At 42.4% G+C, this 27,325-nt stretch overlaps 1 protein-coding gene across 1 annotated transcript in view; it reads right to left on the bottom strand.

The window, feature by feature from the left end:
- Positions 1-27,325, bottom strand: part of ASTN2 (astrotactin 2) — an 808,895-nt gene that overhangs the window by 511,405 nt on the left and 270,165 nt on the right. Inside the window, exon 5 of the mRNA XM_045563087.1 lies at positions 9,133-9,240. Coding sequence (XP_045419043.1) covers positions 9,133-9,240 — 108 coding nt within the window. The remainder of the gene's footprint in view (positions 1-9,132; positions 9,241-27,325) is intronic.

Genomic DNA, 27,325 nt, shown 5'->3' with positions numbered 1-27,325 from the left:
TTGGGCCCGGGGAGGGAGTTTTTGGGGTTGGCCGGCTTTCTTGCTGCATTCAAGGAACGCTCGTTTGCCAAGACTGCTTGGTGTTTCTGTGGGTTTGGGTAGAGGTAGTCCGGAAGGGACCTTTAACAGAAATAAAGAGCCAATGTCTATTTTCTCTGAGGTTTGAGGAGGGAGAGAAAAGAGAGACATCAGAAAAAAGCTTTTTTTAAGTCTATAACAATTTCTGAACACGTAATTTTCTCTTCTCTAATGTCTAGTTAAATAAGGCCAAATGCAGGCGTAGATCAAAGCTAGGCTTCTGCATCTTACTGTGCTTTCAGTAAACGGAATCCCAACTCCCAGCTTCTCTCTCAGTGAGAGGGACTAGAATCTTTCCAGAAAGCCTGTGTGGGCTACCAGAACCTTCTGCCACCTATGACAAATTGCAAACAGCTAACCATCAGGGAAAGAGCTATGATAAGACGAAAGGAAGAAAAATATACAAGGTTCTCCCAGGGGACAGTCCTGGGGTATGATGACAACAAACAGTCTTCAGAGCCAACTGGACCCAGTTCAAGACTCAGTCACACAACATGTTGGTTCCATGACCTTGAGGAAGTTACTCTGCCAGGTTTCAGTTTTATTCTTCTCCATATGGAGACGAGGACATCAACTGACTGCATGGGAAGATTAGTGAATGCAATGGGCCTGGCACAATAGTGGCACTCAATAAGTGACTGCTAAAAGTTGTTATTCCTCTTTCAATTGTTATTCAAGTCCCTGGGTGGGAAAGGGGGAATATATTCGACAGGAGCCCAGAGCCAGAACGGGAACAGAGATGTGCGGTTGGCTAGCATGTCCAGGAAGCTGTAGAGTGGTGGTCCCCAACCCTGGCTGAAAACTAGAATCTGGGAAGGATTTTATACCAATACCCAGACTGCTTGGCCAGACGGACATTCCCATGAAATAGGTCTGAGGTCAGTACGTGGAGCTGGTATTTTAAAAGTGGTTCTGAGGTTCGTTCAGGCCAGAGAACCACCCAGCCCTGACACCTCTTCCTACCACACAGCTGAAGACTCCAGCCCTGATGTTGGCCCTGACCTGACCCAGGTTCTAGAACTCATCATTCCTTCAAGTGGGAAACACCAGAGTATCCCACCTCCTATTCAGGCCCTAACTACCAGCTTCTCTCTGCCGCTCACGGCAGAGATCTCTTGGAAGAGAGGAGCGCAATCAGCTCTCGCAAACTGGGATGGGCTGTCTGCAGCACAGCCCTGGGAGTTCTCCCTGTCATATGTTTTCCTGCCTGACCAAACACCAGACCCCACTAGTGGTGGAGCCCTGGGAGGGTTGGTCCTATGGATGTCGCCTTTTGTCCTCCATTCTGAACTGACTTCCCAGTGCCTGAACTCCTCCAGGGCTACCTTCTCCTCCACCCCAGAAGTTATACAGCTGACACCGGAGAGTTCTCAGGGATCTGATCAGGCTACCTGCAGCAGATACAAATACGGGTGTCTTCATCCTGTCCCTCACATCCACTCATGTCCACTAATGTCCACTCATGTTCACTCATGTCCACTAATGTCCACGCAGTCCACTAATGTCCACTCATGTCCACTAATGTCCACTCATGTCCACTCACGTCCACTAATGTCCACTCACATCCACTAATGTCCATTCACATCCACTAACGTCCATGCACGTCCACTAATGTCCACGCATGTCCACTAATGTACACTCACGTTCACTCATGTCCACTAATGTCCATGCAGTCCACTAATGTCCACTCATGTCCACTAACATCCACTCATGTCCACTAATGTCCACTCACATCCACTAATGTCCACTCATATCCACTAATGTTCATGCACGTCCACTAATGTCCACTCATGCCCACTCACGTCCACTCACATCCACTAATGTCTAATCACGTCCACAAAGTCCACTCATGTCCACTCATATCCACTCACATCCACTAATGTCCACTCACATCCACTAATATCCACTCACATCCACTAATGTCCACTCATGTCCAGTAATATCCAGTAATGTCCACTCATGTCCACTCACGTCCACTCATGTACACTAATGTATACTCATGTCCAATAATGTCCAGTCACTCACATCCACTCACATCCACTCACGTCCACTAATGTCTAATCACGTCCACAAAGTCCACTCACGTCCACTCATATCTACTCACATCCACTAATGTCCACTAAGTAAGCAGGTCCTGGGTGTGTGCCCTGCAGCCTGGCAGAGGGCAGCCAGTAGATGGGCCTATGAGAAAGGCTCTATTTAGGCAAGACGCAGAGGATGGTGAAGCGAAAAGCTGTATCACAATGTCCCCAAGAGGCCAGGCCTGCCAAATGCATGTTCTCACCAAAAATGTTTATTTATTTATTTTTTTCTAGACGCAAGCCTGCTTTGTGGGCCAGCGCATTGGAAAGGAGCCACGGAGCTGTGCCTGACTCAGGCACTGCTTTGCTGTGCTTAACTGGGTAACATTTAACGGATCACATGGCAGGCACACGCGGATAAGCGCTGCCTTTGCACGGATTATCTCATTTAATCCACGCAGCAAGCCTAAGGGAGAAGAGAAAGATTACCCAAGGGAAACTGAGGCCAGAGCAGGAAAGTGCCTTGCCCTAGGCTGAGAAGCTAGGACATGGCAGAGCAAAGATTTCAACCCAGGTCTGCCGGTTCCAAAGCCTATGCTCAACCTGGAAGCACTACTGCTCTCTGAGCATATTCATCTGGAAATAATTTCAAACTTATGGAAAAGTTGCCAGGATAAGAAGAGTACAAAGAACACCCGCAGATCTTTTGCCCAGCTCCACCCATTTTGTCGCATTTGCTTTGTCATTGAGGAGATGACATATTTAACCTTGGGGAAGATGCTTCCCTTCTCTGGCCTTGGCTTCTATGTGCCTAGAAGGGCAGATTGGATGGATTATCTTTAGGCCTGAAAAAAACTTGTGGTCTGACCAGAAGTGATGGATAAAGGATGAGGTAGGCACCTTAATCAATGTCAAGACATGACTCCCGTCATTCCTGCAGCCCTAGATTTGGGGTCTGCCCAGTTCTGGCATCTCTCCTCCTCCCCTTTCTCCAGTTTAACACATACTCTCTGCACTCACTCCTTGGCAGCTACCCTTCTGCAGATGCTCAACTTTCACCCCATCCCATTTCCATTTCCTGGAGTCTCAGCTTGTATTTCAGAACATTCTCCTACTCTCAGTCCCCAGAGGCCTCCTCTGCAGATAAGGCTTCAACTTTCCCTTACCTACCCTTTTCCTTTAAAACAGGATTAAAATGTGTGCACAGGTGGGTGTGTGGGGGTATGTGTGTAAAAAAGGCACACATCTATATATCTTTAGCAGAAAATTTTGATTATACTTCAATGGTTCTTATCATTATAGAAAAACCCAGTTTAAGAACTGCCAAATTAAAACAAGCCACTGAAACAAAGAAACAAGCAAAACCAGTGGCATTCATGCCCTGGTTCTCCCTGCAGAACTCTCCATGCCCTCCCCCATCAGCCCCAGGTATGTCCTATTCTGCCAAGGAACCTCCAGGCCTTGGGACACCCCTCCCAGATGGAACACATGGCAACCACAATCAAAGAACCCAGGCAGAGTGGGGTTTTCAACATCAGTGCTCTGGCCTCCTGCCACTGCTGGGCATGTCCTTCCGTGGCCTTGAAGTGGAAAAATGGGGAGGGCTGAGGCCTCAGCTCTGGTCACCAGGAACAGGAAGGAGAAGGGAAGAGGTGAGTAGCCCGTTTGCCAGCAAGCAGGGAGGAAGTGAGAGAAAACAGGAGAGGGCAGACAAGAGCAGCATCCACCCTGAGCACTTACAATAATCCCGACACTGCACCAGGTGTCTCTTTCATCTGTTCACTCATCATTCATTCATTCAAAAATATTAGCCCAGTGCCTACTATGGACCCACCCCTGCGCTTGGTGCTAGGATAGAAAGCTAAACACAAATGACCATGTGTCTATCCTCGTGATGTTTCCAGGTCAGCGGAGGACACAAACAGTACCCAGAGAACAGATCAGTAACTGTCAAATGATAGTGATGATTAAGTTTAAGAAGGGGGAAAATCACAGAATTTGCTATAGAATTAGGCTGGGAAATCAACTCAGAAGCAGGACAGCTTTGCAGAAAACATGCCATTTAAGCAGAGACATCGAGTGAGCAGGGGTATGTGAGTCAGGCCAGGGGAGAGCATTCCAGGAGAGAAATTCTGGAAAGGTTCTGTCAGGACAGATGTGGGAGTGCTGGGGACAGGCCTGGGTGGCAGGAGTAGACAGAGCCCTGGAGCGACAGGCAGGCCAAGACTACTCAGGAGCCTGCAGGTGTGGTAAGGAGTTCACATTCCATCCTGAATGCACAAGGAAAGCAAGGAAAGCTTCCAAGTGGAGAAGCAATATGAGCCCCATTTACAGTTTTAAAATGCAAGGTTAATAATGGGTTGAAACAGATCAACTGAGACCATTGAGAAAGGACTTTCAGCAGTTTTTAAGCAAAGGATGCAGGCAAAGGGGACTAGGAAGGAGCAAGGGAGAAGGGAGCACTTGTTTATAAGAGTTGAGGTTATAAAGGAGATACTCATTATCTCATTTAATCTCCACAATGGCCCTGTGAAGAAGGTGTTGTGACTCCATTTTAAAGATGGGAATACTGAGACTGCTGGCTCATGTCACATGGATGAGAAGAGGCAGAGCCAAGTCTGAGACCCCAGTCACTTTCCAGCTTTGAGTCCTCCAGGAAGCCCTCTCATATTTAGCTATCCCTCCATGTCTTTCTTCTCCTACAGCTCGGGTAATCTTTTTTTTTTTTTTTTTTTTGAGACAGAGTCTTGCTCTGTTGCCCGGGCTAGAGTGAGTGCCGTGGTGTCAGCCTAGCTCACAGCAACCTCAAACTCCTGGGCTCAAGCGATCCTCCTGCCTCAGCCTCCCAAATAGCTGGGACTACAGGCGTGTGCCACCATGCCTGGCTAATTTTTTCTATTTTTAGTTGTCTGGCTAATTTCTTTTTATTTTCAGTAGAGATGGGGTCTCGCTCTTGCTCAGGCTGGTCTTGAACTCCTGACATCAAGCGATCCTCCCGCCTCGGCCTCCCAGAGGGCTAGGATTACAGGTGTGAGCCACCACTCCCGGCCAAGCTGGGGTAATCTGAAATGCTCAGCTCAATAACTGGTTATACTTTGTCTTCTAAATTATTCTAACATTTTTCCCCAATACTGTGTGCCCCAGTGCAGGGGCCCCGGGAGAAACGTAACTAGTGCTGACTGAGTTGCTCTTAAGCATCACTCTTAATCCTCCACTTAGAGGCTGCACAAGTCAGACTCAGAGACTAGCAGTGACTTGGCCAAGGTTACACACAGCTGGAACTGGAAACCATTGTCCCTGTCACCCTCAGATGACCCCAGAGACTCAACTTCCATCTGAGTACTTAAAGATGGTCAGGTGAATGCTTTGGTCCAAGCCCACCTGCCCCTAGAGTTGGAAAATACAGTTCAGATTCTTTTTTTTTGGATGGAACTGAAGAGGATATAGTGAATTGATATGGAGTCCCAGATGCTATGAGGTGTCTGCTCTCGATTAGCACAGGGACCCGTCTTTCCTGGTATTTTTATCTTCTTCTTTCCCTACCCTTTGCACTTTGTCATCTCTTCTGTGTCGCGTGCCCCTGGGCAGACCACAGGGAACTGCCAATGCACTGCATTTGCTAAAGAGGAGCTGGAACCATGTGACAGAGGAAAGCGGAGGGCTGGCATGATGGGGGTCCAGGCAGGCCTGAGGGATGCAGGGAAGAAGAAAGCCATTGGCACAGCCAAAGGGGATGGCAGAGCATCCTAGTGTCACGGTCAGACCCTGCCCCCAAAAAGAGAAACAGGGAAGGGGGCAGGCACTGGCACGGGAGAGGCAATTAGGATGCAAAGGGACACTCCAAGAACAGGGATTCTCACAAATACACAGACTGTCCCATGGATGCCCAAGGGAGAAGGGACCTCAGAGATCAAATGTGACAAGCTCCCACCCTTCCACTCTCCCACATTTCAGATAAGAAAACTGAGGCCAGAATAAGAGGTGGGACTTGACTAAAGACACACAGCAAGTTGCACCTTAGTCAGGTCTGAAACCCCCTCCCAACCCAACACACACACTAGGTCCAGTGGTCCTTGCTCAGCAGCTTAGCTCTGCCACGAATTCTTCTTCTCTCCCTTTCTAACCTCCTCCTGAATACTTTACAGATACCAACTAATTTCAATCCTTAGAACAATTCCCCAGAGCTTTAATCTTAATATCCTCATTTTGCAGCTTAGGGGAGTGATGCAAAGAGACATTAAGTAACATGTGTAATATGGCACCGATAGTAAGTGGGGGGGCTGGGATTTGAAGCCAAGCAACCCAGCACCAGAATCCATGCTCCAAAACTCCAAGCTTCACAAGGGTAGGAGTTTGAAAATTGTTGCTTGGTTTATGTCAACAGTGTCTAGAAGAGAGGAAGGCATGTAGTTGGTGCTGAACGAACATTTGTAGTATGTTTGGAAGGAAGGAAGGAAGGAAGGAAGGAAGGAAGGAAGGAAGGAAGGAAGGAAGGAAGGAAGGAAGGAAGGAAGGAAGGACAGATTTATCAGGAAAGAGCTGAGGAGTAAAGCAGAGAATGAGGGAAAGAGGGGAAGAGGATGAGAAAATAAGAAGAGAGACAAGGAGAAGAAGAGAAAACAGAACAAAAGAAAAGGCAGGAAGTCAGGAATGAAGAGAAGGAGGTGGTGATAAAGGAGGGAGGGAGGAAGAAAAGGCGGAGGAGAGAAGAAGAAAAAAGAAATAGAAATTAAAACAAACAAACAAGTAAGCAAATGAACCCAAGATACTGAGGAGGAAAAGAAAGATGTGATGGGAACCAGAGGTGGAGGGAAAGGGACGGGCCATTAGTGGAAAATACATGGAGGAGAGAGATGAGGTAAGTGGCGTTGGCGTTTGACTGGCAAGAGGGTCAGGCAGGGAAGGGGCTGGTGCCCTCACCACCCTGAAAACACAGCCTGGCCTTCTAGATTGTATAGAGGCACTGGGCCAATAGTTTATGGCAAGTTCTGTGGCTTGCTTTTGCTTTTCTTTTTAGAGTTCAACTCCAATTTATGGGAGCTGGGCTCACTGATGGATATTTTTCCAGTTAGCTGTAAATAGCCCAGTCCTGCTAGGGGACCGACTGACTTCCCCAGCCCTAATTCTGGCCTCTGGATTGGGGGAGGGAGAAGACAGGTCAAGAATCGTCAATCCCAGCCGGGCACGGTGGCTCACACCTGTAATCCTAGCACTCTGGGAGGCCGAGGCAGCGGATCGTTTGAGCTCAGGAGTTCGAGACCAGCCTGAGCAAGAGCGAGACCCCGTCTCTACTAAAAATAGAAAGAAATTATATGGATAACTAAAAATATATATAGAAAAAATTAGCTGGGCATGGTGATGCATGCATGCCTGTAGTCCCAGCTTCTTGGGAGGCTGAGGCAGGAGGATCGCTTGAGCCCAGGAGTTTGAGGTTGCTGTGAGCTAGGCTGACGCCACGGCACTCTAGCCTGGGCAACAGAGTGAGACTCTGTCTCAAAAAAAAAAAAAAAAAAGAATAGTCAATCCCCAACTTCTAAATCTACAATGCCCAAGATTGCACAAAGCTGAGGACGACTTCTCGGCTTGTGGCTAAGATCAAGTGGAGAAAGCTGAGACTGAGAAGGAGGGAGAGGCAGACCCCATTCATCTGATGGCTGCACAGGCTGCGGGCCCTTCCCAGGTGACGTGTCGGTGGAAACATTCCTCCTCACTCAGGCCTTGTCAGTGCATGTGCCAGAGACTGGGGCACAGGGACTACAATGAGAACTAAACTGGCATTAATAATGTCGACCTTATTTCACTTTCAGTACACACCAGGCATCATAATAAAGTTCCTATGTAACTCAACCAAAATTCATCCCCAACCCCATGAGGCAGTTACAAGATCCATCTTGCAGATGAGAAAACCGAGGCATAGGGAAGGTAACTAACTTGTTTAAGAGCACGAGGAGCCCAGAGAAGCTATGTGATCTATGTTCTTGCAGCACCCATCATGCATGGGTGGGATGCATGCAGAATGGTTTGTGAAAGGATTTCTCCCCTACTCCCTGCCCCAGGCACTTCCTCGCTCCCTTCTCTGGAGAGGTGGAAGGGCCACACAGTTGCCACGTGACCTGATATCTGCCACAGGATCTTCTTCAGTGGCTGGTCGAAGCCCATGCATGGATCGGCCCTTAATCGCTGGCAGGGAATACACATTTACACGCCAGGGTCTCTTCCAAGTATGAAACACTCGGGGATGAGGAATTACATTCACAGAATGATTGCCTGAAATATGCTACATTTTCCTTTTAGAATACATTGAATCATCAAAGAATTATGCATCTTGGCTATAAGGCTTAGCCCTCTATGGGATCCTGCTTCAGTATGTTGATATCACCTTACATTAAGTGCCACTGTGTGAAACAATTGTGCACCAACACTGATTTTTATCTGTTAAAGATACTCTCTAGAAAGTCACATGGTGCCTTGTTTACAGGGACCAACTGGAGGACTCTCTGTCTGCTTTCAATGTCAGGTAAATAGAATTTCCTAAACAAATGCTCAGTTCCACCCCATAGACCCTGTACATTTTATTTCTGACCATGTTTCCCTTTATACTTTGGCTGCTGGGAATCTCTGATGTAACTTTCCAGTTCCTTCTAAGAGCTGCATAACACAAGATTGCATGGATTACCCTGTGTCAGTCTCCTCTGAGTTTGAATAATTTTCCTTATTCCCATTTTCCTTTCAGTCTGATTAGCTATTTCATTTCCTGTTTTGAATTTTTTTAAAAAACTGCATGACCTAAAAAAAAAAAAATCCCCCAATTTTTTGAGGAATGAGATAGGGCAGAAAGTAAATAAAGGATGAAGCAAGGAAAGGAAATTATGAAGGTCACTAGTCTGGCCAGGTCAACCAATGCAAGCTCAGTGTTTAACTGGATCAGGACCAGGTCAAAGAAGATTTAGGATTTGTCACTGAGCACAAAATCTGATTCTCAGGCTTTCCTTCCACGAACTCTGGTTCTGGACCCTTCCAAGGTCTCCATTACCTTTGCTGCGGCGGCGACTTCGGTACTGCTCCGTGTAGAACGTCAGCTGCGTTTCGTCGTCCGCCTCCGAGCCCGACGTCCCCTTGGCTCTCCCAAAGCTGATCCCCCCTGTGAGGAAGCACAATCCGTCAGTCAGCCTCGCAGCCCCCCCCCCCCGAAGCTTGGCAAATCCCTCAACCGTCCCAGAGATCAGCAACCCCATCCCCAGACTCTCTCTGTAAATCCCAGTGCCCCAGGAGGCCGCGTGATTAATGGAGGGAGTTCAGGCTCTGCAGTGAGGCGGATCTGGGGTCCAACCACAGCCCAGCAGCTTCTGGGCTGTGTGACCTTGAGGAGACGCGGCACCTTTCTGAGCACTTTGGCTCCTTCTTTCCAAAGGAGGGACAATAACGATTAACCTTGTGAGGTTGCTTTGAAGATTAAAGGAGATATGCTATGTAAAATACCTGGTCCGTGGGTGGGTGCTAAATAATTGACAGCTATTGTTGCTTTGGGTGATGAGCTTACCTCTATAAAAACACTCTAGGCCACTTAATTTTGCACACATTTCAGTCAAGGGCTTACTGTGTGCCGGGCCCAGAGCAGAGCAGAGGAGATGCAAAGACACGCACGACTCAGTCCTTGCCAGGCATGAGCTAGTGAGGGAGACAAACGGAATCCTGAGGAGCCTTAAACCTAATTCATGGCTTCTGTTTACCACTCAGTGAGATGCCAGGAATATGGGGAGAGCAATTCATTTCAACCCGGAGGACCCGGGAAGGTTTTATAGAGGAGCAAAGATTTAAGTCAGGGCTGGAAGGATGGATGGGGCTTCCGTGGCAGAAAAAGGAGTTCTGCGAGAGGTGACAGCTTGGGCATCTGCAGGGATGGGAGTGCCAGTCGGAGCAACATCCAGTCGAGCGCTGCCCGGGAAGGGTGTGCTGCAGCCACGCAGCAGCGGAAGGCCCTGAGTGACAAACTGAGGATCAGAGGATTTACTCTGGTTGGTTCTGGAGCAAGAGAGTGAGTTGATCAGCTGCGTGTACCAGGAAGGACACTCCAGTGGGACTCAGGTCTCAGAATGGGTGCCAAGCAGGGAAGGGAGCCCGGAGACTCAGTGAGTACCAGGTGGAAGGAGAGGGGGGCTTGGGCGAGGGTGTGCACAGTGAGGCTAAGGAGGAGAAGGTGCGAGGAGGCTTCAGAGGCACTCAGAGGACCATGGAGGGAACAGGGCAATGCGTAGGTATGCTGTGAACAGTCTCTTGCAAAAGGGATAAACAAAAAAGTCTAAGAGGCATTATGTCAGAATATTAATCGTTGTTAATTCTGAAGAGAGAAATATAGGTAATTTTTCTTTTTTTTTCTTTTTTCATTCTTTAATTGTTAAAAGAAAAAGGGCAGGAGAGTGAAAGAGAGGGATTAAATGATTGGTAAACTCTTTACCCTAGAGAGGAAGTAACTGGGAGATTCTGAGAATGCTGGGGGTGAGTGGGTGGGTGGGGGAGAAGAGGGACTTAGGTTTTGAAAGCTGTTTAGTGGATGGGCCCTCAGACATCTGTCTACATTAATAGTCCATCTCTAGGAGCAGACTCAAGAATCTTACAAAATTGGTTGTCCTGGACGGAGAATTAAGTGGCTGCAGGATGAAGACAGAGGGAGGCTACTTTTCCCTATAAACCCTTTGTATCTTTTCAATCAAGCCCCACGCAAACCTATTACCTATTCAAAACTTCCAACTGAGGAAAAGAAAAACACACATTAGAAGAAAATGTTATTCAATTCACGAAAGGATTTACTGTGTAATTTCCTCAGGTAGGGTATTTTAAGTGGCATTCAGTACACAGAAATTCCACTTGCAGACACTCTTCCTGCAATATGGTTATTGCACATTCACTCATTTGAGCAACACTGCTCAGCGATCTACTATGTACCTAGAAGATCTGTATCCATCATTGCAGACAATCCTCATCATGATACACTCATAAGACAGGTGTAATTAACAAACTAGATAATAGAGCAAAGACACAAAGACATGCCTGGGCAAAGATACTTGCCTAAAAGCCAAACACCTGATGCTTAGGAGAGTTAAGATTCAAGGCTAGCCTGTCCAGCTCCAAATTTGGGCTCTCTAGTATACCAATTTCCTTGAAACAACTCAAGAGTGAACCTAGGGAAAGCAGATTGTCCTTCAAGTGTCAAGGTGCCAAGTTCTGTGTTCTGAGCTTTGCATACATCATCTCATTCCAAACTCACAGTGCCCTTGGAGGGAGGAATGATCATGCCCACTTTGCGGATGAGGCAATGAGGTTCAGAAAAGAAAGATGATTTGCTAAAAATGAGTGAAGCTGGACTTCGAATCCAGGTGTGACTGATGCCCAAGCTCAAGTTTCTAAGTACTTGTGATCCTGTCTCTTAGTTTAATGCTCTGCAAAATGGAAAGATTAATCTCTGCTCTCCCTGAGAGAGCATGTTGTAATGACCGGAAAAGTACGAGGGACAACAACATCGTCCCCAAATGTGTCACCAGGCATGGTCTGTCCCTGGGCCTTAGTGCACACTTCCCCAAGCCCCAGCAACTGAAAGCACAGCCTGGAGACAGAAGAATCCAGATTCTATCAGATGCAATTCTCCATGTAAAGGCTTTGCTTTGAAATGGGGTTGGCAGGGCCCCCATGGAAATTCTGGAAGTGGCTGAGGAGCAGAGGCCAGCAGGGCTTTTTAAATTGCCATTAAGACATTAAAATATTTTACTGTTACCAAAAAAAAAGAAAGAAAGAGGAAGGAAGGAAGGGAGAGAGGGAGGGAGGGAGGGAGGGAGGGAGGAAGGATGAATGGAGAGGGGAGGGAGGGAGAGCTTTTGTTCATCTACACATAATTCTTGGCCAAGGGGGAAATGAAGGCATCTGATAAAGTAGTTCCCTTATGTTCAAGAAGCATCTGTCATACTTTCTGCTGTGCTTGGAGCAGCAGAGCAAAAAGGAGGGCTCTACCCCTTCAGGAGTCCACCCCAGACCTTCCCACAGCCCCTTCACTGCCTCACCCAAACTGGGAAGCATTTCAACTCCAGCCTCCCTCTCCACTTCCCTCCTCTCTCCATGTTATCTTCTCTCCTGTCCCAAACACTTGACTTGCTATGCCCCTACCATGGTGAACAAGCATGGAAGCTGGGACTCAGCATTCTCCCCTACTGTGGAAGGCTAGTGGGGGTGACAAGAAAGCCACCAGGCAATTCTAACATAGCAAGAAAAGCTAACACTTGCACAGCTCTGTCTCTCTGCCAGGTACTTTTCTAAACCCTTCACATGTGTTGACTCATTTCATCCTTACAAGGATCCTAGGAGGTAAGTTACTACCTTTATTCCCATTGTAATGGATGAGGAAATGAAGGCACGGGGAAATTAAGTGATTTGCCCAGGGTCACACAGCTTGTAAGTAGCAGAATCATAATTCAAATCCAGACAGTGGCTGGTAAGTCTATTCCCTTAGTCTCTGTGCTGGAGTGTAATAAAATATGAGAAAATACTTCATTTAACGTCCACAGCCATCCCTGTAAGGATGGCATCATGAGCCTTGTTTTATGGATGAATAACTGTGTCTCAGAGAGGTGATATAAAGTAGCAAGTGGGGGAGCTGGGATTGAAATGGGATCTGTCTACCTGTAACACCTGCCTCATAGCTAATGCAACCTGGGCAAGTGTGAGTGTACGCGTGTGCATGCACATGTGTGCACAGAGGTGGAGGGGTGGCCAATGCTTGATGAGTCGACTGCTAAGGATTAGTAGGTCTGTTAGTAGATCCTGATGCCTGAACACATTTTTCACTTCTTACTGCTCCTCCTCTGAGCTTCTGCAATGGTACTTTTCTTGGAATTCTAATCAGGTTTAGCAAGATCCTAGTGATCCCTCCATCCTTCCACATGGCCAAGCACACAGGGACTAAGTCCTTATAACCACCAAGAAGGCTGCCCCTTCAGGTTAAGCCTCCATCTCCACTGCTCTTCTGACCCTCACCTCCCTCCTGTAAGTATTAAGGTACCATTTTCAGAGTAGAAACTGAGGCTCAAAGAGGATACCCCTAGACCAGTCTGTCCAGTAGAAATATAATGCAAACCACACAATGCAATTTTAAGTCTTCTAGTAGCCACGTTAAAAAGGTAAAAATAGCTGGGCATGGTGGGTCATGCCTATAATCCCAGCACTTTAGGAGGCCTACTTGAGGCCAGGACTTCAAGACCAACCTGGGCAACATAGTGAGACCCTGTCTACAAAAAATTTAAAAATTAGTCAGGTGTGGTGCAACATGCCTGTAGTCCTAGCTACTCAGGAAGCTGAGGTGGGAGGATGGCTTGAGCCCAGGGGTTTCAGGGTGCAGTGAGCTATGATTACACCACCACACTCCAGCCTGGGAGGCAGAGTGAGATCCTGTCTCTAAAATAACAAAAATTAAAAAAAAAAAAACAGTTCAAATCAATTTTCAGAATATATTGTACTCTGCCTAATATATTAAAAATATTATCATGTTAACATGTAATTAAAATAAAATTGGTATAATATTTTATATATATTTTCATAATCAGTCTTCAAAACCCAGTGTGTATTTCACGCTTACAGCACATCTCAATACAGATAAGCCACATTTCATGTACCCACCATATTGGAGAGCACAGTTCCAGAGGCATTTGCAGACCACAAATATTACTGAGCATAATTAAGGGTCAGGATCTGAGTACAAGAGAAAGATGAATAAGCCACAGGCTCTACTACAATGTTAAATCTTTTTTCTAAATGTGACTAGGATGAAAAAATGGTGTAGCTGGGATTCCATTAAGCAGCAATAGCCACGGTCCCTGCCTTCAAGGCACGTAGAGTCTAGTTAGTTTCTATATTGGTTTAATCCATAAGCCAAGGGAAGAAATAAACTTCAGTAGAAAGAAATTAGGGTATTAAAATCGAATGTGAGTTCTAATCCTATGTCTCACTTATTAGCTGTGTGGCTTTGGGCTAGCCACTTGACCTCTCTGAACTCATTAAAACGGGGGAAATAACTCTCAGCTCACATGGTCATTATGAGGAAAATGATATGTTCTATGTAAACATTTAGCACAAAAACCAAAGAAATAAAGGGGGGGGAACATTCCTCATTTACTCAATGCTTATCTGAGTTTAATAAAAGGAAAAGATGTACTGCTAGTCACCACCCCTCCATCTCCACTTGCTGTGACATCCCGAGGAGGTGGCAGCCACCCAAGGCATATAGCCCCTGAGCGTCCATATAATCTGAAGGGGCCACAGACCAATTGCAGACTGACTTGGAGGTGATTCAGATGGCTGGAAAAGAGCTCCCTCTGTTAGCATTTTAATATAAAATTGGTGATTTAGTGCAATAAATGTAGCCATTAATTACACAGGGTGGCTCGAGTATTTCTATTTAGGGGCTGAGAGAAAGTAAGAATGGCCAGAGACTGCCAAGAGGAAAGAAGAGGCGATCTATCTGCTGGAACCAGCCTCCACTCTGTCCTTGCTCCTTGGGCTTTTGGTTCTTCTGGTCCTGGATGGTCTGAGCTGGAGCCACCGAGAAGATGGGCCAAGTACCTACCACAGCATGGCGAGCACTGCTCTGGGCACTGCACATGCAACATCCCAACCACACCTCACTAGGGGCCTCAGATGCAAGAGTTAGTCCCATTTTACAGACAGACAAATCAACATTCACAATCTCAACGTTGCTTATCCAAAATCACACAAATTACAAATTAAAGAGCTCAAATTTAAACCTAGCTTTTGTCCGATACAAAACCCCTCTGTTCTCTTAAAAATATACCCAGTGCCATGAGTCATTAGATAAATGCAAATCAAAGCCATAGATACCATGTCTCACCCACTAGGTTGGACATAGGCAAAACAATGGAAAATAACAGATGTTGGTGAGGATGTGGAGAAATTGGAGCTCTCATACATTGCTGGTAGGAGCATAAAATGATGCAACCCCTGTGAAAAACAGTTTGGTGATTTCTTAAGAAGTTAAACACAGAATTATATGACCCAGGAATTCTACTCCTAGGCATACAACCCCCCAAAATTGAAGATAGCATATTCCAACAAATGTGTGTGCATGAATGTTCATAGCAGCACTATTCACAAAGCCAAAATGTGGAAACAGCCCATATGTCCATCAACTGATCAATGGACAAATGAAATGTGTTAGATACACATAGAACATTACTTGGCCACAAAAAGGAATGCTGATACATGCTACAATGTGGATGAACCTCACAAACATTCTGTTATGTGAGAGAAGCCAGACATAAAAGGGCACATATTGCACGATTCCATTCATATGAAACATCTAGAAGAGGTAAATAGAGGCAAAAGTAGACTACTCGTGGGCCAGGCAGAAGACAGGGGAAATGAGGAGTGACTGATAATGAGTATGGCGTTTCCTTTTGCATGATAGAAATGTCCTGGAACTAGGCAGAGGTGATGGCTGCACAACCTTGTGAATGCACTGAATGCCACTGAATTACATACTTTAAAAATGATTAATAGTTAATTTTATGTTATGTGAGTTATGCCTCGAAAAATGTCAAAAAAGAAACTCTCTGTTCTCTTTGTAACATTACAAGACTGATGACAGAACTGTAGTATGGGGGATGTGAGAGCTGTGAGAAAGAGAGGGAAAGGCAGAGTTGGGGCACATTGTGAAGGCATTACAGAGTCACCTGGAAAGGGGCCAAGAGCTCAGAGCACCTAAGCCCTAGCCAGGTGTTCGGGGATGCAGAGGGTGACCATTCAGTCTGTCCTAGACTCAGTGGCCAACTCAAATAATCACAGCACTCACTTACGGTTTATTCATTCATTCCACAATCATTTTACTAAGTGCCCACTCTGTACCAAACACTGTTCTAGGCACTGAAGACAAAGCAGTGAGTAAAACAAATAAAAATTCCTGACTTCTTAGAGTTTACTTTCTGCTGGAGAAATATTTAAGGGATTATTGGCATGCCATTATAGGACTTAGCAAAGCCCTCTACATGATGATTCATGTCCTAATTTTGCTATTAAATACACTAGAGATATTCAGAGGTATTTAGAGGATTCCCCAAGATGACATAGATGTTTGGTGGCAAACTAGGGATTTGACCCCAGGTTTGCTCTGGGGCTACTCAGGACATCCGCACAGCTTGCAAGTCCTGTTATAGGGAGGGCTGGAGTAAGGGGATACATGGTCTTTCCTGGGCCTGTGAGAGTTAACCCGGTGCTCTTCTTTGCAAACCCACCTTCCCTGCTCGGGCTGCCCCATCCACAGATGTGCTCTGCCAGCCACGGGCAGGCCCAGCCCTCCACACTCCATCTCCCGCTCTCGCTATCATGATGGATGGTGGTGACATGTTAAATTATTCAGGCTCCATGTCTTCCTCAAGCTGGTGACAGCGATATTGCATTTTTAGATTGCCCAGAACTGCACCAGATAGAGAAATATGTGGCTCGGGAATGCAAAAAACCCATCTGACCCCTAGCTGTCCAGGGAATACAAATAGTGCCAGTCATGGAAAGAGGACAGAAATGGCTAAAACTTCCCACACCCCCTCAACCACACAACTCACAATTGCTCCGAGCTCTTGAGCTAAACCACAGATGTTCTTACACATTCACCTCTTGGAGATGTTTTGACCACAGTCACTACCTGTCATCAGGGACCTGCTATAGGCCAGGCACAATGGCAGGCACTTTACATAGAAGTGACTACACTGTTCCTTAAAATGTGGACACTGCTACACCTCTGAGGTATATAGCTCCTTACCTGCAGTCATACAGCCAAGTAAATGGCAGGACCCGGATTAAAACCCTGGTTTGTCTGATCCTCCAGGGAAGAAAATTGTGTAATATTCTTGGCAATCATGTTGAATTTTTAAAAATTGATCATTACGGTGAAAAATATTTATGGTAAAAACATAATTAAACATGATTGTTTATAATTTCAGGGAAAAGGGAAACAACCAAGAAGTCCATTTATAGAAGACTGATTAAAAAATGATGCTACATCTCTAAAATAGACTTTCATGAGACCATTAAAAACAGTGACATAAATCAATATTATTGACATGTAAACCTCTCCATGATATACTGTTGAAGGAAAAAGTGTGCAGAAAAGACTACAAAGAGGGATTCCACTTGTGTAAACTTAACCCACTTGATGATACTTGGTATAAATTCCACTGTGTGTATAATAAAAAAATAAATATATTTTAATTTAAAAATAAAGAAGAAAAAAGTAAAAAGGCATTCTGAAATAGTCATGATCTAAGGTTATGAATTAAGCTTTAAAAAGCATATTGCAAAACTGTATGTACAAAATGATCCTATTCTGTTTTTAAAATGCACACATAAAATATGTAAATACAAAACATATACAAGATATTGAAAGAAATACATTAAGGTGCTAGAGTGGATATTCTCTGGGTGATGAGATTTGTTGTTTTCTTTTAATTTATTATTGTTGCTCCTCTACATTTAAAAATTTTCCTTCAATGAACATCTAATACTTGCCAATAAAAAAAAGGCACTTAATAAAAGTTATGTTTATTTATTTATTTATTTTCGAGACTGGGTCTCACTGTGTTGCCCAGGCTGGAGTCCAGTGGTGTGATCATAACTCACTGCATCATCCAACTCCTGGACTCCAGGGATCCTCCTGCTTCAGCCTCTCACCATGTACACCATCATGCCTGGCTAATTTTTTAAATTTTTTTGTAGGGATAGAGTCTTGCTATATCACTTAGGCTGGTCTTGAACTTCTGGCCTCAAGTGATCCCCCCACTTCAGCCTCCTATGTTTATTTGTTAAAATAAACTATCTTTATTGCTGCAGTTAAGCCCATTCCTCACTTGACCATATGGCCATCCCAGAGGAAGATCGTTCCATCACCCAAGAAGGGAGGTATCTCAATTCATCCCCACAGTTTAGCCCAATGAACTACTTATGGGGAAAAAGCTTTCCGATCAAGCTTACCTCATTATTCTTGAAAATAAAGCTTTGTCTTCTGAAATATCCCATTGTTCTCTGTAGGATGCTATGTTTTCCAAAGGCCATAACAAAATCTCCCACACCATTTTCTGTTTTGCAATATGACCTTTGCCACTCTCTTTTTGCCATGTGACCTTTCTCATTTCTCTTTTGCAAATGTGACCTTTGCCATCAAAAGTGGGGTCTCATTTCCCTGCCCTTCAATCTAGGGTGGCCTTAAGGATGTCTCCGAAAATTCTCAGAATGCAGAGGAAGTGACTGCACACCCTCCAGAGAAAGTACTTAAAAAGCAATTCAGCTTTTGCCTGGCTCTCTTTAAATGTTGGCTCACTAGATATTTCCTCTGGGGAAATCTGCCACCATGCTGTGAGATTCTTAGCCACATAGAGAGGCCACATATACGTGGTCAGTCAACAGTTCCAGCTGAACCCAAATTTAAGACATCCCAACCCATCCCAGGTGGCAAAAATGTTGGAGAAATAGCTTCTAGTTGATTTCAACCCCCAGCCATCTGGGTCACCCACAGATGTTTGAGTTTTCCAAGCTGAGACCCAGTCATTGTGGGGCCGAGATAATCCCTCTCCCCTTTACCATGTATGAATTACTGACTCCTAGAATCCATAAGTATAATAATATTGTTGCTTTAAGGCACTAAGTTTAGGATGGCATATTGTGCAGCAGTATGTAACCAGAACCCTTCTCTTGTCCAGTCTTACAAAAATGTCCACACTCCTACCAAGCTGTCATCATATGGCGGCCCTGGGCAATGCCAAGATGAACTGGTCTCCAGAGACCCGGGTTCTTGCTCTGTGCTGTTATATACTGTGTGACTGAAAAAGACATTGACATCTAGCAAATGCTACCCAACAGTTAACACTTCACTTCCTTCCCAAAGATAGCAACTCATTTGACCCCCGTAATAACTGGATGAGATAAGTATTGCAACCCTCACTTGAAAGATAAGGAAACTGAGAGTCAGAGACCCTGCCAATGGCTTGCTTAAGGTCACATAGCTCATCCATGGCAGAGCAAAGACCAGAATACAAGGCCAGAGCCAGAAGGTACAATAGAGTGAAGGGGCAGATTTGAGTCTCTGAGGTTGGTCAAGTATCAAGTTCCTTGCAATTTCCACCTTCTGGATGGAAATTCCACCCTCTGGCCTTTTAGAATGATGGACTCAGATTGCTCATATGATAGCTGTCTGAAGATTGCTCATGTGCCCACTCGCAATCTTTCCATCCAAGCTAAATATTCCTATTTCATTCCTTCAGCAATTCCTTATATCATATGCTTAAAAGATCACAAATTTTTGGACTATAAAGTAAATACATATTTATCATAGAAAATTTTTAAAAATAAAAAAAAGCACAAAGAAGAAAACAATAATCAAGTCAAATACTGCTACTCCCAACTGACTCCTTTTACTTTGAGTTTTCAAGCATGCATTTATATGCATGTTTTTATAACTGGGTTTCACTGTCGTGTAACTTAAGTATATTCTGTACGTTTTATAAAAAATATCTATCTATATATCATTCATTCTAGAAACATATATTGGGATCCAATTGTATGCCTGGCACTTTTTCCATTATATAATTTATATATGTGTTTGTACATGTATACACATCTAGACCTATTAATATATGTATATAAATATTTTCATTTATATGTATATATGTATACCAAAATTTTACTAGTGATTTTCCCTGAATACTGATACTGTCTTCTTTTTGTTTACCTTTATTTTCCTTTTTGGAAAATGAATACAAATTGCTTGTGGTGTTAAAATAAAGCAAAATGGAATGTGTCATAAACATTATCTCATGCCATTAGGTCTTCTCTTTCAATATCATTTAATGTCTAAAAAATATTCTACTGTATCAATGCATCATTTATTTAACCTATTCCCTCTTGTTTAAATTTTGTATTTTTTCCAGTTTTGCACTATAATATTTTATCATGCATTCTTACAGATAAATCTTTTTACACATCCCGATGCATCCTTGTGTCAAATTTTCTTGAGAGTAGAAAGAGGAATTGCCGGATCAAAGAGTACTGACACAGGTAAGATTTGTGATCTGTATTGTCAAGACGTCCTCCAGGAAGGACATACCAGTTTCACCCCAATCAGCTGTATATAAGAGTGACTATTTCACTATATCTTCTGCAACACTGGGTATTGCATCATTGTTTTCAAATCTTAGTGATTTTGATATGCATCCCATATTTCAAATTCATTCTGTCATATTCTTTTCAACATACTTCAATTTTCTCATGTCCTTTTTGAGTTTTGATGTCCAGAACTGGGCATGATAATCCAGGTGTGATCTGACCCGCACAGAGCAATAACAGACTACGCCTCCCTTTCTCTGAATATAAGACTTACAAGAATGCAGCCCAGGACTGCCTCAGCTTTATTGGCAGCTGACTCGTATTCAGTATGCCCTCAATGCTTTGTTGACATGCACTGCAAATAAATCTAGTCTTTTTCCATCATGTATTTGTAGAATTGATTTTTCTAAACCAAAGCAAAGAACACTTTGTACTACCAAATTGTATCTGTATATTTCAACCCTTTCTTCTAGTCTCTCAAGATACACTTTTTTTTTTTTGTCTCAATCCTCTGATCTCACAGTTTCACTAGTCCCCGACTACCTGCCCTCTATGAATTGTGTAAACATGGAAAGGAGCAGGAGGTGAGAATGGGAACAAATAGTGACCGAATGCCTATGACGTGTCAGGCAGCAGGACTAGAAGTTTACATATGATAAAATCATTTAGTACATAGGAGAGTGTAATTAAGTTGATCCTAATATCCCTGTTTTAATTATCAGGAAATTGATGTTTGCAGGGATTATTTGTCTTGAGCAAGGTCATATAGCCAGTAAGGAGAAGGCAGGTTGCGAAATCTAACTATGGTCTTTGCTATTCCCAGTATTCCATACGTCTAAGGCAGTGACACCAATGTTGGAGAGAACTATATGGAGAATAGAACTTGGCAACTCATGGCTGCAGAACGCCCTTCAGGTTGACATCACATCCTTAATGAAGACTCTTTGGGAAGATGTAATTGAATAAAAATGAACCATCTGACTATACTATCAAGTAGCCTACAATTCTCCCCTTTGGAAACAACAGAAAAATTGTTCATTCAATAAATATCTGTTCAGAGTCTATAATGTGCAGAGAAGTGGATATGCTCTGGGGAGTGAAACAGAAATACTCCCTGTCAAGAGAACTTACGCTTAATTGGGACGATAGAATATTCAGATAAACACATACAAAATCTGATACACTTACGAGAAGCTTTGTCAAATATCCTGCTGACACTCAGATATCCTGCATCTGTGGTAGGGTCTTCCTGAGCTTCCTGTGCAACGAACTAATCGAAGAAGAAATGCAGTTCACCTGGTATGATTTATTCTTAGTTAACCCACAGTGGCTTCCAGCGCTCCCAACCTCCCTTCACACACTCACCCTGTACATTTGACCAATCCACCTCACTGTTCTTGAGAATCGAGATCAAACTGCAAAAGTGCTTCACCACCTATTCGTAAACCTGGTAAGATTTTTCCTTCTGTACAATTTTGGAAGTTCCTCTGCCTGCCTTGATTCCTCCAAGATTATAACCAACTCTCTGGTTCTGAAAACATTATCTTCCCCAAAATATTTCATGCACCTGGAAAAGTCATTTGTTTGGGTCTGGAGAGTAAAATTGAGGCAGCCACTTCAAAGTAAATACTTACTCCCTCCTCTGTGTATTAGAACTCTATTTCTTATGAAACGTCTTTATCTTCCTTCCTTAGTTTTCAGATTTTTTTCTTGATATAAGTGACAGATCTGACAGATTCAGAATGAACTTAGTTCTATACTTTCATCTGGTGGTAATAAGGTTTCAGTTGTTTCATGCAATGGGACAATCATTTTCTTGTTCTTATTGTTTCAAAAGCAATTTTAAAGGCTTGTTTTATTTTTGCTTATTTTCTTTCAAATTTTCTCAGCACACATTGACAAATTTGAAGTCTTAGTCTTTTTTTTTTTTTTTTGAGTAGTCTCATAAGTTTAGGCTAAACTGTCTTGTATTTTTAGCTTTATTTTGTCATCTTTTAGTTTCCTGTACAAATGTATCTTCTCCCTCTATGCTTCCCAATTTCCCCTCTCTTTGTAACTATCTGTGATTATTTGTTCAGAATTAAATTTTTCAGAGTCTTCCTCTCTGCAATACACCTATTTCATGTTAGAGTCTCTAGCTGAAGAACCAGAAATATCTACCCTCTGCTATGAAAATATTATGTGCACGTGTATCCATATATTTTTGGTTATAATTTTTCATCTTTTGAGATAGAAATGTTATTTCTTGGTTTAATAATATCCAGTGCTGGCTAGATATTATTTTATGAAATGATCATTTTTCTAAATTTCTGCAAGCAGTGCAAATTTATATAGTTCTTTTGGGAAGCAATTTGGCAATATAAAAAAGAGCCTTAAAAAATGTCCATCCCTTTTGACCCACGTCTGGGAATTCACCTTAAGGAAACCATCCTAAAAATAGGACAGGCTTTATGCACCATTATATTCATTGCAATGTTATTTATAAATATTGAAAATGGAAAATACTCTTAATTTCCAACTTAAGGGGAATGGTTAATGATGTTGAAATATTAGACAGGTGTTGCTGACAATGAGATTTGTAGAAAATATTCATGCCCCAATACTGATTTTAAGAAAGGGTATAAAGACATAAATTATACATTAATAAGATGATGACTATCAAAGATAGAGGAGGTTCTGCATATGGTATAGAGGAGTAGGATATTAACAGAACTATCCTTGTTCAGATAATACTAATAAATTCTGAACAAAATACAAAAAATACTAACTGAGGGCTCTGGAAAGTAAATAAAAGCAGGTATATTTTGGAAAGAAGTTGAAACTTGGAGGAAACAGCCAGCACAGGATGAATTTCCCATTTTCAAGGTTTTCCCATTTAGAGTAGGCTGCACTTAGAGCATGGCTCAGGGCAACTGAGACACCAAGAGTAAGTCAGTCTGCTGTCTTTCTGGACTGAGGACCCAGCGGATGGATCCTAGATTGAGCCGAGCCACCAGAAGGTAGGATAGGAGTCAGGAAAAGGAGAGACCCAGAGAAGGAGGAGCCACAATCCGTGTGTGATCTCTACCCACATCTCTGGCTAAGCCCTGGACCACACACATGTAAGGCAGGCTGATAAGCTCAGCTGAAAGATAATAAAACACCTGAGATTTCAGCTGCTGCTCATCACAGGCAAGACAGCTGGATTCTAACCAAGTTAACCACCTTCAAAAACAAAATGTCGTCATTATTTGGAGAAAAATTACAAAATACAAGAGCCTTCGTACAATTAATTCACAATTTCCAAAAGTCAATCCAAAATTAGTCAACATATGGTGAACCAGGAAAATTTCATCTATTTCCCAGGGAACAGACAACCAGCAAAGGCCAACACTAAGATGATCCAGATGTTGGATTAGCAAACAAGAACTTTAGCACAGTTCCAGCTGTGATCAATTGGATAAAGGAAATGATGATTATAATGAAGAAAAATACAAGAATGATTGGCAGGAAAAACTACATTTTGTATATATGCATACACACACACAAATGGAGATTTTAGAACTGAAAAACAAAATGAAATTTTAAAAAAAAGATCACTGGATGGGCTTAAAAAATGGAGAAAATAATCAACGACCTTGCAGATAGACTAACAGAAATTTTCCAAATCCCCTAATCTGAAAAAGAGAAGAAAAATTAAACAGTATTTAAAGGACCCCAAAACAGGTAAATGGAGTCTCAAAAGGAGAAAAGAGAGGTAGGGAGAAACAAAATAAAGAAGTAATGACTGAAATTTACTAAATTTAGTGTATGATATAAACTAGCAAATTCACAAACCTCGAGGAATATGAAACAGGATAAACATGGGAAAAAGAAAGCCTATGTGCATCTTTGTCAAATTGCTGAAAATCAAACATACAGAGACATTCTTGCTTTAGCCATTTCAATATGGCAAGAAAAAGAAAGAAAATGCATAAATCTAGGAAAGGAAGGAATAAAACTATATTTGTTTGAAGATAACATGATTATTTACAAAAATAATCATAAGGATTCTATAAAACAGCTATTAGAATAAGTGACTTTAGCATGGTTAAAATATAAAGGATAAATATTAAAAAGTTGGTTGTTTTTGTTTTTGTTTTTGTTTTTAAGACACAGTCTCGCTCTGTTGCCCAGGCTAGAGTGAGTGCTGTGGCGTCAGCCTAGCTTACAGCAACCTCAAACTCCTGGGCTTAAGCGATCCTTCTGCCTCAGCCTCCAGAGCAGCTGGGACTACAGGCATGCGCCACCATGCCCAGCTAATTTTTCCTCTCTATATATATTTTTAGTTGGCCAGATAATTTCTTTCTATTTTTAGTAGAGACGGGGTCTCACTCTTGCTCAGGCTGGTCTCGAACTCCTGACCTTGAGCGATCCACCCGCCTCGGCCTCCCAGAGTGCTAGGATTACAGGCGTGAGCCATGTATTTTTACAAACTGGCAGCAGACAACTGGAAAATAAAATTTCAAAAATAATTCTACTTACAATAGTGTAGAAAAACCTTGAAAATATTTAATAGTATGCTTAACAGAAGGCATGTAAGATCTCTTCAATAAAAACAATAGAACACTGACAAGAAAAATTAAAGAAAATCTAACTGCAAGACTCGGTATTGCTAAGATGCTATCTTCCCCCAAATTTATTTGTTGATTAAATGTAATACAAGTTATAATCCTAGCAGAGATGTTTTTGTTAGAAATTGACAAGGTAATTCTAAAATTTATATGAAAGTGCAAATAACCTACAAGAGCCAAGTAATTTTATAATATAACAAAGTTGGAGAACTTGCACTACCTGTTTTCAAGACCTACTCTGAAGCTATAATAACCAGGAAAGTGCTGTTTTGGTGAAAAGATAGGCATATAAATCAATGAAACAGAATAGAGAATCTAGAAATATACACAATTGATTTTTGATGAAGTTGTCTAAGGACAGTCTTTTCAACAATGGTGTCAGAACAACTGGAGAGCCACATACTAAAAAGAATGAACAAAAGCTCTTAGTTCATACCACATCTACATATTAACTCAAAATAGATCACAGAACTAAACGTAAAAGATAAATCTATAAACTGTTTAGGAGAAAACAAGAGAGAAAAATCTTTTTGAGCTTGGGGTAGACTAAGATCATAGACAGGGAACCAAATGCATAAATCATAAAATAGAAAACATAGAAACTAGACTTTATAAAAATGACAAATTTTGCTCTTCGAAAGATACCACTAAGAAAAGGAAAGGCAAGCTACAGAATGGGAGAAAATATTCGTGATAGACATATCTGACAAAAGACTTATATCCAGAATATATAAAGACTCCTTATAACTGTGTAATAAGGAGACAAACAACTCAATTAAAAAACTGGCAAAAGATCTGAAGAAATATTTCAAAAAATCTGAATGCCAAAAAGTACATGAAAAGATCCTCAACCTCTTCAGCCATCAGGGAAATACAAATTAAATCCCAATGAGATACCACTGCACAACGATTAGAATGGCTACATTTTTAAAAAGATAGGTCTTATCAGTTTTTCTAAGGTTTTGAAGCAAGTGAAGCTCTCATTTACTGCAGATGGAAATATATCATATGTCTACTTTGGAGAGAAAAAAAAAAAACCTGTTTCTCAAGAAGTTAAAACTACAACTGTATGACCCAGACATCTCATTTCTAATTTACTCAAGAGAAATAAAGACATATGTCCACACAAAGACTTGTGCATGAATGTTCACAGCAGTTTTACTCATAGTAGTAATAAACTGGAACCAACCCAAATGTCTATCAACAGGTGAACAGATAAAATAGAGTATTTCCATAAATGAAATACTATTCAGCATTAAAAAGGAACTACTGAAATGTGCAACAATATAGAGGAGTCTCAAAATCATTATGCTGAATGAAAGATGCCAGACACAAAAGAGTACATACTGGGTAAGTCCATTTACATGAAATTCTGGAAAAGGCAAATCCAGGCCACAGTGACCAAAAGCAGACCTGTGGTAGCTTGAAGTGGTGGTGAAGAAAAAGATGTACTGTAAAAGGTCACAAGGAATCTTCGGGGGTGAAGGAAATGTTCACTGGTGTATATATCTTCCAAAACTCCTTGAGTTGCATACTCCAAATAGATTCTATATAAATTATAAGTTAATAAAGCTGATTTATATTGAATATAGAAAATATAAGTAAAGCTTGAAAAAAATTAGGATGAAATTTAAATGTTGGTAGTATTTGCATGATGAGGTTACAGGAAACTTTCTATTTCTGTTTGCACTTTGGAGAATTTTACAAATTCTCTTTAATGAACATGAATCGTTTTTAAAAAAATAACATATGGGATTTATTAATTAAGGCCTGCATTGTGTCTCTGGTTAAATGCATGACTGAGATATATATTGTAGTCTAAGATAACTTGTTACCAAATAACACTCTTCTTATTGGTCAGACTTAAGGGCAGAGAAGTAATTCCAGGGGAGCAGGATGCTCGCTTCTCCTCTATATTTCAGGCAGGATATTGAAACAGAGACAATTCAATAATTATCAGAAATTGTGGTATAGCAGAATAATTCTTCCTACAGCTATCTGGAGAACTGAGGCCCTCACTGATACACTGCATTAGTTTTGAATTGTTTTGTGTATTCAAAATTCATCTTATGTATCAAGCATGGAGCAGCAAAAAATTATTGATTTGGAGTCTGAAAACCTAAGTTTGGGCTTTTTTTTTTTTTTAATTTACTGTCGTTACTGTGGTTTTTAAACATAGTCCCCAAATTCTTAGCATACCTCCCATTGAGATATGGGGCCTCTGATCCTTGAATATGGGTGGACTTGTTACTTTTTTGACCGAAAAAGAATGGCAGAATTGAGGCATGTATCTTCCATGGCTAGGTCACAAAAGGCCATGCAACTTCACCTAGTTCTCCTGGCAGAAAAGCCAGTCACTATACAAGAATCCTGACTACACAGAGAATAGTGTGTTGGAGAGTGACCTGTAGGCACAGCAGTCAAGAGTCCCAGTGGAGCTCCTAGCCAACAACTAACATCAATTGCCAGCCATTGAGGGGGTCCTTT

The sequence above is a fragment of the Lemur catta genome, chromosome 10 (assembly GCF_020740605.2).
Source record: "Lemur catta isolate mLemCat1 chromosome 10, mLemCat1.pri, whole genome shotgun sequence".
In the NCBI taxonomy this organism is placed as follows: Eukaryota; Metazoa; Chordata; class Mammalia; order Primates; family Lemuridae; genus Lemur; species Lemur catta.
This window is presented reverse-complemented; position numbering and strand designations above follow the sequence as displayed.